This window comes from Microcebus murinus, chromosome 14 (assembly GCF_040939455.1).
Source record: "Microcebus murinus isolate Inina chromosome 14, M.murinus_Inina_mat1.0, whole genome shotgun sequence".
In the NCBI taxonomy this organism is placed as follows: domain Eukaryota; kingdom Metazoa; phylum Chordata; class Mammalia; order Primates; family Cheirogaleidae; genus Microcebus; species Microcebus murinus.
Genome location: NC_134117.1, coordinates 24,964,250 through 24,977,767, shown reverse-complemented (window position 1 = coordinate 24,977,767; position 13,518 = coordinate 24,964,250). Strand labels below are relative to the sequence as shown.

The 13,518-nt window shown below is 35.9% G+C and overlaps 1 protein-coding gene across 10 annotated transcripts in view; it reads left to right on the top strand.

The window, feature by feature from the left end:
- Window positions 1–13,518, top strand: part of BTRC (beta-transducin repeat containing E3 ubiquitin protein ligase) — a 185,743-nt gene that overhangs the window by 138,615 nt on the left and 33,610 nt on the right. For all 10 annotated transcript variants that reach the window (XM_076009832.1, XM_076009836.1, XM_012769203.2 and 7 more), the window contains 2 exons: window positions 8,389–8,620; window positions 11,851–12,037. In XM_076009832.1, the coding sequence (XP_075865947.1) occupies window positions 8,389–8,620; window positions 11,851–12,037 (419 nt within the window). The remainder of the gene's footprint in view (window positions 1–8,388; window positions 8,621–11,850; window positions 12,038–13,518) is intronic.

The window sequence follows — 13,518 nt, the reverse complement described above, 5'->3', positions numbered from 1 at the left end:
CTTTCCTGTCTTAGCTCTTTAGGAATTCTAGAACTGTTCTGGGTCTCTCTGTCATCACCATGTCCATCCGATGTGTGCTTACCTATCTCTCTTTCCATACTAATCAAAACAGACAATCCCATTTCCTCTCATTCAGCCAAGTCAGTGTTGACTTATTTTTTTTAAAGATGCTTTTCCAAAGAAATCAAGGGAAAATAATATGAAAAACAACATTAAAATCAATGTTTTTGGATTCTTATTTAACTAAATCCTAGCAATAGCCTATAGAGAATATAATATAAATCTTTAAAAATCTCTCCCTTTCTTTTGCAAAACGCTTACAAGTTTTGCCTTGTTTCTCCTGGCCATAGGAGCAAGGATCCTGGTTTTATCCCCATTCGGGCTAATGTATCAGGCTAAATATCTAGAGGATCAGCCCTTTAGAGGAAGTAAATCATTTTACTAAAATAAATGTATACTATAACCCAAACTTAAAAGTCTCAAGCTCTTTCTCCTTCTTCCATTTTTGTGAGTGTAAAATACCTTTCTTCTAAACACTTCCTAATCTGCCTCTTCTAATCCTAGCCATGATTACCTCTTACCTGGATTATTTTATTAGCTTTCTAATTGATCTTCCTTCCTTTGCTTTTGCAACTTGCTCTTGTTAACCCCTCCCCACCTCCTCAGCCCCTGGTGCATTTTTAATGTGGCTGCTAGTGTAAATATTTCTAAGGTACAATCAGATGTCATACTTGACTATTTTAGAGCTTCCAGGGGATCTCCTTTACACTTCAGATGAAATCCAGACTCCTTAGTGTGGCCCAGAGGGCCTTATATGATCTGGACCACCTCATTTCCCATGCATTTCCACCTTTATTCAGTCTGCCCTAGCCACACTGGCCTTCCTTCTGAACATACTTTTGCACTTACTCTCCCTTCTATCTGGGAAGCTTTTCCCCCAGATCTTCACAAGACTGACTTCTCATCATTCAGATCTCAGATCAAATGTCACCTCCTTCAGAGTCATTTCTTGACCACCCCCATTAAAGTAGGCTGTACTCTTCACTCCCTATGTTGTTATCTTATTTTGTTTTCCTCACAATCTTTATTGATTTCTAAAATTAACATATTTACTTTGTATCCTCACCCCCCACTTCCCTCCAGGGAAGGCCAAGAAACTTTGTATGCATATTCACTGCGGTTTCCTTAGCACCTGATAAAGTGCCCAGAATAGAGTAATCACTCAGTAATGGTTATTGGTTGATTGATAATGCTAAAGTTCCAGCCTTAGTCGCAATTCTTGACCTATCCCTCCTAGGCTGCAGCCTCATTCCCTGTACAACCCTTGCCCATTTTATTCTTGAATTAATTCATCATCTTAATCATTAGGTCCCCTTTCCCCTACCATAGTTTCTAATGGCAGAGCCTTTCCTCAAAGCCAAATAAGACCCTTTTCTCTTTTACATCTCTCTTGTTATAATTACTTTCTTCATCTAGTCCTTGCAGCCCCAGTTCTAAATGGTATCCTTTGTTTGGAACATTTTTCTTTCTCTACTTACCACACCTTTCCTTTTGGTTAAAGCAGGGTTTGTATGAACTATTATAGAAACATCTGTTATTTCACCATCAAGTTCAGCCAGTCCGTGATGTATTTTTCCAACCTATATATAATATAGTTAGCAAAGTCAACACGCTTAATATTACAGTGGTGGTTGGTGGTTAGGTCAGTTGGTGTCTGCAAGTGTGTATTTTCCTCTCCAGGCCCAGGCTGCAGCTTCAGAGAAATTCATGGTAATTTTGAAAGTAGTACATGTAATGTCTTTTCAAAGGGGAAAATGTTAGCCCTTAGCCTTTGAGAACTAAGCTGGAGGACAGTTATAAATACTTAACTCCTTTCATTTTGTGTGTTTTTCACCTGACAGCTTCTTTCTTTCTTTTGTAGACAACTGTTCACTGTAAACAGAAAAGCAGAAGAGGAGATGTGCAGGGGTGGCGGAAACTTAGTGTTACCATTAAACTGAGGCTGTTTGTCAGCTTCTCTAGACATTTGGACAGTAGTGGTTGAGTCATCAGGCTTTTGTTGGGAAAGCCAAATCAATTCTACTGCCACCAGTAACCATTACCCTCTCTCCCATACCCTCTAATATACAACCTTTTGATTTTTTAATAATTGTACTTTTTCATTGCGCCCTTGTGGATTTTCAGAAGTTCTCAAATTGAAATTTTGCTGCATTTACTTTAGACATTTGTAGAAAAATCTGTGTTAGAGAATGGTAGAAAAAAGGGGCTTGAAAACAAAGACGTTTATCTCTGGAATTTTCTGCAAATGTAACATCTTAGTTACTAATGAAATATATGAAATATATGTTAGAGTATTATTTATTCTTAGGAATACTCTATCCTTAGAATTTTTTTGAAATCAACTTTAGTAAGATATAATTTACATACAATAAAATACACCCATTTTAAGTATATAGTTCAGTGAATTTTGACAATTATTTAATCTATACACTTGTGTAATAATCAAAGATAGAGAACATTTTCATTGCCTCAGAAAGTTCCTTTGTGGCCTCTTCCAGCCAATCCCACCCCCACATCTAGCCCCAGGCAACCACTGATCTTTTTTCTCTCACTAAAAATTATATTTGTTGTTCCTAAAGTTTCATACAAGTAGGATCATAAAGTATATGCTCTTTTATATCTGGCTTCTTTTGTTCAGCATGTTTTTGAGATTCATCCTTACCATTTTGTGTATCTGTAGTTAACTTTTATTTATAAGTACTATTCCATTATACAGATACATCACAGTTTATCAGTTCATCTCTTGATGGGTATTTGGATTATTACAGTTTGGATTATTATGAATTCAGCAGCAGTAAATGTTAATTTACAAGTCTTTGTGTGGAACTATGTTTCATTTTAAGGGTGTAAATGCCAAGGAGTGGAATTGTTGGCTCATGTTGAGTATATGTTTTACTTTATAAAAAAACTTGTCAACCTATTTTCCAAAGTTGTTGTAACGTTATAAACATTATTGCCAGCAATGTATGAGAGATCCAGTTTGCTCCTCTTTCTTGCCAATACTTGGTATGGTCGGTCTTTTTAATTTTAGCCATTCTAGTAAACATGTATTACTATCTTGTGATTTTAATTTAAATTTCCCTAATTACTGATGATGTTGAACATGTTTCATGTGTTTGTTGGCCATTTATGAATCATGGGTCTTTTTTTATGAGGTGTCTGTTCAAATCTTTTGCCCATTAAAAAAAAACAAGGGTTATTTATTTTCTTATTATAAGAGTTCTTTATATATTCTGGATTCAAGCCCTTTATCAAATACATATTTTGCAAATATTTTCTCAGTTTGTGATTTGTCTTTTTTATGTTCTTAACTGTTTCTTTTAGAAATCAGAAGTTTAAAATTTTGCCACATGCCAATTTATTGATTTTTCTTTTTTAATTTTTCAATGTTTGCCTATCCCAAGGGCACCAAGATTTTCTTTTAGTTTTTTTAGAGGTTTTATAATTTTAGCTTCTCCATGTAAATACAGAATCCTTAGCTAAGTGTGATGTGTGTCCCTGTAGTTCCAGCTACTCAGGAGGCTGAGGCAGGAGGATCACTTGAGCCTAGGAATTTGAGGTTGCAGTGAGCTGTGATGACGCCACTACACTCTATCTAGTCTGGGCAACAGCATGATACTTTGCCTCAAATAAATTGTTTCAACATCATTTGTTTAAAAAGACTATCCTTTCCCCATTGAATTAACTTGGTACCATTCTTAAAACTCAGTTGGCCACATGTGAATCTATTTTTAGACTCTCTTTTCTGTACCATTGATCTATACTTTTGTTCTTACACCAAAGCCACACTATCTTGATTACTACTCCATGTCCTAAAATTCAGTACTCTGAGTCCTTCATCTTTTTTTTTTCCACGAGTATTTTGTCTAAGTGTTGGTCTGTAAGTGGAAAATGCAATGTGTTAATATATAAAACTGTATTTAAAATTGGCATCATAAAAAAAAGAATGTCGATTTATTGAGCACTTTACTGTGTGCTAGGTGGTGTGCTAAGCATCCTTTTCATGGGTTTTTATATTTTATCCTCACAAAACCCCAATGAAGTAGATCCTATTATTATCCCCAGTTTACAGATAAGGGAAACAGAGACTCTGAAAGGTCAAGTTATTTATTCCATGTCACACAGCTAGTAAATTGAGGAGCTGGAATTTGAAACTAGGTCTTTTTATTCCAGGGCTAAAGCTCCTTTAAAACAATACACTATGGGGCAGTGGTTAGGAGTAACTCATTTGAAATGTTAATGAGTCTCAGGCAGGCATGTGTGTTTCTACCTCACAAAAATATACTCTTATTTTCAGGGGCAGTGACTAAAATGCAGCTAGAATAGCCCAGAACAATTAATAGATTCATGAAATCTCAGCTTATACTTCATTTCTAATAGCCAAATATTTTAAGTACCATTTATGATTTGATCATTTAAAGCATAAGAATGTCTTGACTAAACTTTAGCTCCTGCAGTAGAATGACCATACTGGTTATATCCTTAGGCAGTTTTATCTGTTAATAGTCTGACAGCTGCTGAACAAAACATGATTCCACATGATTATAGTTTGGCCTGGGCACAGTGGCTCATGCCTATAATCCTAGCACTTTGAGAGGCTAAACTTTAGGATCACTTGAGGCCTAGAGTTCGAGACCAGCCTGGGCAACATAGCAAAATCCCATCTCTACAAAAATTGAGAACTATTAGCTAGACGTGGTGGCACATGCCCGTAGTCCTAGCTGCTCTAGAGGCTGAGGCAAGAGGATCCCTTGCCAGGAGTTTGTGGTTGCAGTGAATGAGCTATGATGATGCCACTGCACCCTATTCCAGGCTGCAGAGCAAAACACTGTTGACGAATATTTAAATAATTTATTTAAAGAATAAGCAGAATCATTTCATTAATTTGTTGGTGGTGGTTCTCTGGTACTGGCATTTCTGGGCTTTAACCAGAAAACAGTACTCTGTTAGCACCCAAATAAGGTTCATTTTTACCTTTTAAAAGACAAATAACAAATATATAAAAGATGATAGAGTGAGAGGTTTTGATTGTTGGGATGAGAAGTGGCCTTTGGTCAAGCTTATAAACCCTCATATTTGTTAGCTCTGTAAATCTTACTCCACGTTTCATGAGTTTTCCTTTTCTGGGATGCAAACAAATAACCTACACAAAAAGCAGCCCTGAAATCCCCAAAGGCCTGTGTCCAAGGAGGTTCTTATTAATCATTTTTAGTCTACATCATAGACAACAGTGGCATTTATGGTAGAAAACATCCAGCTCTGAACACCAAGGGCTTGCTGTTTACAGTGTCTGCTCTTTCCATGTACATAGAATGACATTACGCCATTCTTGAAAATATACTTTCAGCTGTGTATCCTTACTTTGTAAAGAGCTCTGCATATAGGATTTAACATTGAGAAAATAGGGCAAGCCTGTGCCTTAAATAGCCAATGTGGATTATCTAAACTTGGAACAGTTTTATGGCATGTTCCACATACAGTGTGTCTAAGCAGGAATGAACACTATGATTAAATGGATCTCTCTGCCAGATAGGCATATATACCAAAGATCCATCAAATTACTTTGAAAAGTACCTAGTTTTACTCATTTGTGGTTATCCTGTAAAGAAAATCGTACTTTCTTCAGAGTACCAAAAGTTTCTATTGATTCCTAAATCTTCTTATAGTGTTTCCCAGCTTCAAGACTGAGTATGATCCTTGTCTCCTCTTTTTTCCTCATATCCATATCCAGTCTATCAGCGAATTCAGTTGGATCTGCCTTCAGAATATACACTGAATCCTGTTATTTCTCACCACTTCTACAGCTACTGCTATAGTCTAGGAGATTGTCATCTCTTCTATGGACTGTTAAAGTAGTCTCTTAATTGGCCTTCTTACTTCCATTTAGTTCCCTATGTTCTATTCTCTACACAGCCATGGTCCTTTTAAAAGGTGTTAGATTGTGACACTCTCATGCTTCTGGGTGTTTATCCATGTGGCCTCTCTCTGTGTAGCTTCTCATCCTCCATACTTCTCTCTCTAGCAGAGTAGCCTGAGGTTCTTATATGGTGACTCTACAGAGTCTCTATAAAGGTATAAGCAGAAGCTACCTGGGCTTAGAAGTCCCAGAATGGGACTTTCTCCACATTCTATTAGTCAAAGCCCAGATTCTAAAGGCTAGGGCAAAAGTCCAACTTTTGATGGGAGAAACAGTATTCGTGTAGAGGGAGCACTAGATTATTCAGGGCCATCTTTGGAGATTAGCTACCACACCTGAATGACCTGGATTATTTGGCCCAGACTACTACTCCAACCTTTTTTCTCTTTGTTCATCCTATTCCTGCCACACCAATCCTTGTTCCTCTAACATGCCAGGCAGACTGCCACCCAGGATCTTTGCTCTCAGAATTCCTATTGCCTAGACCATTCTTCCCTCATGTAACAAAATGTGTACTTCCCACATTTCTTTCGTGTCTTAATTCAAATGTCACCTCTTTCTGCAAACTATCTAATTGCTTAGACTTAAAAAAAACTGTACTAGTTTTTTTCAATTGTTGTATAACAAATCACCATAAACTTAGTAAAACAATACCCATTTATTAGCATATAGTTCTATAGGTCAGAAGTCTGGCACAGCATGGCTGCATTCTCTACTCTAGGTATCACACGTCTGAAATCAATCAAAATGTTGACTGAGTTCTCACTGGGAGCTCTTGGGGGAAATCTTCTTCTCAGCTTATTCTTGTTGGCAAAATTCAGTTCCTTGCCATTGTAGGACTGACGTCTCCATGTTTCCTTGCTGGCTGTTAGCCACAGGCTCTGCAACTAGAACCTGACCACATTCCTGGCCACATGGCCCTCTTCCTCTTCTACAACCAATTGGAGAAAACTCTTTTTAAAAATTGGTACATTTATTAAACATAGAGTAATGGTCCTGTGCTCAAATGTGATTGTGTTTGTGTGCTGACTTCCATAAAAATGTAGCTAATTATAAGAGACTCTTCATAAATATACTCCAGACAGAAGTAAAAATGTAAACAGAAATGGACTGACAAGACAGTGCCATTTCAGACATAGTTCCTTTAAAATTAATACTTCCTAGAAAATGGAGTTTGATATTTACAATTATGCCAGCATTCACAGAGGCACACTATGACCATGAGACATTTTTCATACTTCCCAAATAGTTTTATATTTTCGTTTTGAAGGTCAGTTAGCAGAGCCAGACTTCTTCTTAACAGGTAGAATTTTTATGTTCATCAAAGTCTCTTACCCCTTTCTCAGCCTATTCATTTGCATATACTATAACCAGATGCTTCATATCATGCATCATGATGCCCAACCTTAATATGTTGACCAATTGCTTTAAGATAAAAGGAGTGACTTGCAGCAAGGCCATGTAGATGAGGAAGTTTCATACAGAGGAGATCACATCCTCATATATATTCTGTTTATTCTCCTCTGGATCCAGCTTCAGCGCAAGCCTCTCTGCTTTTAAAGGCCTCGTTTGATTAGATCAGGCTCACCTGAATAATCTCCCTACCTTAACTTCAGCTGATTTGGGTGCTTATTTTAATCACAGCAAGTACCTATATTACTATTTATTTGAATAGCAGAGAAGGTATGTGTACACCAGGAGCCAAGAATCTTGGGGGATCCTCTTACAATTTTGCCTACCACGATAACATATACTGTTTTTCTGTCCCTTCATCCTGCTTTATGTTTCCCCGTAGCACTATCTACATTATATTTTGTACTCGTTTGCTTATGTTTTTAATGTGCCTTCCACACTGGAAGGCATGTTATTGATGATAAAGACTGTCATTTCTATGCATTGTTGTATTCCTAGCACCAACATCAGTGTTTGGCACATTGTAGATGCATGGGAGACTTCTTATTTGACTCTTAAAAAACAAGTGATGAGCAAGTGATTGTATAAATTTCCAGTAACTGGTATATACAAGAAAAAGCAAATTAATTTTGTTGTTTGCTAGTATTAATAATAATAATGTGCTTTCAACTTTCAGTTATCATCTGTGTATCTCTAAATAATAAGAATATCTTCCTGTGAACTTTTAGAAATGGATGCTTAGTCTTCTAGGAATATACCTGATTACTGACTTAACTGTGGTATTTCTGAGGCTTTACATATAATTGCTATTCACAAATTTCCAAATACTATTTAATAGAATAACAAACTGGGCTCAATCATATAGATATAACGTAGCATGCCAGATCAGAGGTTTTATTTATATTTATATATATATACACACATACACACACACACACATATATATCCCTCATTTTCAGTATTAATTATATGTTTCTTTTAATCCTCGCCTTCTACAGACAAAGCTTGCCAATGGCACTTCCAGCATGATTGTGCCCAAGCAACGGAAACTGTCTGCAAGCTATGAAAAGGAAAAGGAACTGTGTGTCAAGTATTTTGAGCAGTGGTCAGAGTCCGATCAAGTGGAATTTGTGGAACATCTTATATCCCAAATGTGTCATTACCAACATGGGCACATAAACTCATATCTTAAACCTATGTTGCAGAGGGATTTCATAACTGCTCTGCCAGGTATGTCTACAAGTGTTTATAAACCATTAATTTGCTACAGTGATAATGGAACTAGATCTCTAGCTATACATCTCTCTATTAAAAGACTTATTGGCTTGATTTTATAAATTGAGTCCTTTAATTGTACCTTCTTGATATAAATACAAAAAAGCCCACCAAACTCTAGAAATTAAGATTCTACTTTTACGTGTATTCTCTTTATTACATATCCTGCTATCCACCTCCCCCACTTATTTATTTATTTATTTTTTGAGACAGGGTCTCCCTTTGTTGCTCTGGGTACAATATCACAGCTCACTGCAGCCTTGAACTCCTGGGCTCAAGTGATCCTCCTGCCTTGGCCTCCATAAGTGCTTACAAGTGTAAGCCACCATGCCTGGCCAAGAAACATTTTTACTTGAGTGTTTTTTAAAAAAAAGAAGCATATATCTCAGGAGCCTTGTCATGATGTTAAATAAATAAATATAAATGTTTAAAATACTTTTTTCTTGGAGGATGCTGTGGTTTTTCTGAATGCTTAATGGTGACCTCAACACTACAAAGTCATCCATATGTGGGGGAAATGCTATCTCAGGAAAATACAGGGCTCTCTTGTATTAAAAGTTTATTTTATTTTATTTTATTTTTTTTCAGCCAGATGTTTGGGAAGCTATTAAAAGTTTATTTTAAAAGAAAAAATAGTACAAAAATGATGAATCTTACTTAAAATATCATATCATATTGTGGGGGATTGGTTTTCTGATTATAGGAAATTTAGAAAATATAAAAAAAGCGTAAAATATAAAAATAATATTTCTCAGAAAGTCACCTTTCAAAGAGAACTACAAATGTGCTACTAGTATTATGGCATGTAGCCTTTCTGTTTTTTCCAGGCATATGTATTTCCCTATAAAGCCATGATCATAAATGTTTTATAGCATTTTTTCTTAATACATTCTTTTAACATATTTTCGTAAACGCGTGTTCTTTTAAAACATACTTTTCAGTTGTTGCATAGCATCTTAACAATGGTTGAAGCACAGATTATTTAACCCTTTACTGAACAATTTAAGTAGTTTTAGATTTTTTTTTCCTATTACATACTATGCTATAGTGAACATTCTTATACATTAATCTTGTGGGCGTTCTAGGAAAAAAATACTAGAAATGGAATTGCTATATTAAAGAGTATGAACATTTTTAAGGCTTTTAATACATGCTGCCAAACTGTCTTCTAAGAAAAATAAACAAACTTGTAGCCTCTCCAAAACTGTGTGTTACTATTAATACTTTGTTTTATGTTTGCCAGTTACATCTTTTAAAAAGTTTTTTTTCTACACTACAAATTTCTACTTCCCTTTAAAAGAAATCCCTATTTATATCTTTAAAAAATGTACTTTAAAACTGAATTTTACCTATATCTTTTGTTAAATAGAGTAGATTTTTGCCCCTGTAACTCACTGGACTTTGTTTTAGCCATAGGCAGACAGTTTTCTTACCAACAATCTGTGTGTACCTCATTACTTTGTTCTCCCCAGTCACTGAGACATGGTACTATCTCAAGCTTATACCACTAAGAATTGAACAGGAGTTGATTAGACCTGTGTATCCTTTGCCTAATATTGATTCCTAGTGTGTATCTGCTGACCACTCTATGAGATATTAAATCATCAGTCTAATGCTTTATGGCCATTTAAACTTACAAACTTGTACCATCCTGGCTATGTTTAGTAAACCAAACTACTTCAAAAAATGCCTGTAATCCATTCATGTAATGGGTTTGTTTGGAATGTTAGGTGAAATTACTTCCAAAGAATTATTATAGGTTCATAGTGAGTGATCAGGCAGCCATTAAAAATACAGGAATGCATTTTGGAAATTTCTGATGGTGTAGAAAGTTTCAACTTTAAGATTCAGAAATTATACCATCACTGTATTTTGCATGAAGAACTAATTATTATATCCTTAATTGGCTTATAGTCATGTTCCTTTAATAAGAATTAGGTGATGGATGTCTCCATCTGCTTATGCTTAAATATGAACATGTGATGCCAGCCAAACAAGATCCATTTAATGCTTTTTTTCCCAAATCTGCTGAAAAGTGTGACTGATATCCGTACAATCTTTATAATTAGAATAATGTTTAAGCCCATTTGAATTGTTGCTAATGGCATCCAAGTGCATCTCTATGATTTAGGGGAAAGGCAAAAAATGAAATACAGTGTTCTCTAAGTTTGTGCCTAAGGGAGTTACAGTATGAAGGAATCCTTCTGAACTATTTAAGTCTTTAGAAAACCTGATATGTAACCTGTAAAGAGGAATAACTGAATGTTTTTGTCTCACTTGTGAATTTAGAACAACAATCAAAAGAAGGTTTTAGTGAGATCATCCTATTTTATAGGATCTTTTCTTCTGATGCCTCAGTACATATTTGGTTAGAGGAGAATTTAATTGGGAAGCCCATCTGGTTTACACCCCAAAGATCTACTCTCCACTGTTTTCCTCCCCACATCCTACAAAATATACTCTCAAATGCTAACCAAGTTATCTATTGGTCTGGGATTTTTTTTTTTTTTCATTTTTGCTCAACTGTCATTTAGGTTTTATAGCAGCAGTTTTTCTCAAATACAGTTTTTTTTAAACATCTGAAATAAACTCATCCTTGATCTTAAACATACCTCTCTTTCTCTCGGGATGTTCCCATACCAGTCTGTACTTCCTTCTCTCCTTTCTGCATGTCCAAAATTCTATAACCCAGCACATTCTGACTTAGTGCTTCTCTCCCAGTACATTTAAAGGATATTTCTTTTACTGAACAGCTTTGGAACTGCAGCAGTAATAGAAACAGAATGAGAAATGGACCTAATATAGAGATTTGGGGGGGTCTGAATCACAGAGTTTGAGATGCCATCCATAGAACATCCCCTAGTGCTGAAATCCATATAGATAGATGTGAATTGTTTTCTGGAATCCTTTTTATTTTTAATGTCTTGGGGGGGTTGCTGGTTGTTAGCTTTAACTTCCTTATCTAAAGGAAGATGGAAAATACTGTTCATTTCTGTAACCTTATGGAAAAATTATTGACACTCATTTTACCCAAGCCTATATTTGAAAAAGAAACTGAACCACACTAGGGACAATGATGTGCCTTCATAGCACAGCAAATGCTTTTCTGTTTTAAAGGACCTTTTGTAAAAAATCATTCATCACCCCCTATGTTCTTTTTCTTTGCCTCCTCCCCCCATTGAAAGCTCGGGGTTTGGATCATATTGCTGAGAATATTCTGTCATACCTGGATGCCAAATCATTATGTGCTGCTGAACTAGTGTGTAAGGAATGGTACCGAGTGACATCTGATGGCATGTTATGGAAGAAGCTCATCGAGAGAATGGTCAGGACAGATTCTCTGTGGAGAGGCCTGGCAGAACGAAGAGGGTGGTGAGCCTTTTAGCTTTCTTACTCTTATAGAGCATCAAGACCTGGCCAATCAGAGTCATTGGAAGATTGTTAGGAACCACTGAGACTACTTGTCATTTAAAACAGTGATTTTGCTGATTTGTAGCAAAAATGTGACAGAATAGTTTATGAACTCAGCAGTTTTTCTTCCCACCATTCACTCATAAAATGACATAATATTGTATTAATATTGCTTTGCAAAATAATGGAAAACTGACCAGCCCTCCTGTTTAATGCATTCTGTTCTCTGGGCAGAAATTGGTATCGTGCAAAAGGGATGATGGGCAATTTATAATGCAAGTAGATGTCTTTGAATAAGACAGAAATCATCAGATCTTTCCCCTAAAATAATGGACAAATGATTTTCTTTTCCTTCAGAAGATTTCTGCCTTTAGCCTATGCCTCTGGTATTTTATCAAATATTATTTTTTATGCCCAGCTAGATTAATAATTCTAGCCATCAGAAAAAGTGAAAAATGAAATTTAGTATAAATCATTGTTTCTTCTTAAGACTTATATTTTCTCAAGATTTTCTTGCTTAATTCTGAGTTCCCTGAAGCATCTTATAGCTAGCAGCCTAGGGAACTTAACCAATTTTGTTGTTCTCTTAACAAAATGGCACCATTTCTTTAGAACTTCTGGAAAATGTCTTTGTTTTTAGAATTTTCTCTAAGACTATGTCTTTGGAATGTCACTATAAGAAAGTTAGGTATGGGCCGGGCGCGGTGGCTCACGCCTGTAATCCTACCTCTCTGGGAGGCCGAGGCGGGCGGATTGCTCGAGGTCGGGAGTTCAAAACCAGCCTGAGCAAGAGCGAGACCCCGTCTCTACTATAAAATAGAAAGAAACTAATTGGCCAACTAATATATATAGAAAAAATTAGCCTGGCATGGTGTGGCGCATGCCTGTAGTCCCAGCTACTCGGGAGACTGAGACAGAAGGATCGCTTGAGCCCAGGAGTTTGAGGTTGCTGTGAGCTAGGCTGACGCCACGGCACTCACTCTAGCCTAGGCAACAAAGTGAGACTCTGTCTCAAAAAAAAAAAAAAAAAGTTAGGTATGAATAGTTCATAAATAAAATAAAGGTGCCATTACATATTTTAGTTGATAGAAAAAATGATAAGTAGGCATTTGTATGCTCAGTTATATCCTTCTAAGTTAATTTTATCAATTGTTTATCTAGGATTGTAAACAGATACGAAATATTTCAGAATGAAGAATACTTTTTAAAAGATAAATACTCATGTGGATCTGCTTTCTCTATTTAGAATTTTCATTAAAATGTTGGCTTTTTTCCTTTGGTCTTTGAAATTCATTAACACATAATAAAAATATAACCTCTAAATGTTATATGAAGTGCTTCAGAGATTTTTGTCATTCTAGCTGTTAGGAAGACTTTTTAAAATCTGCTCTCAAATTCAATTAAAGTAATCAAAAACCAGGCAATTCTTTAACTGTGTAACA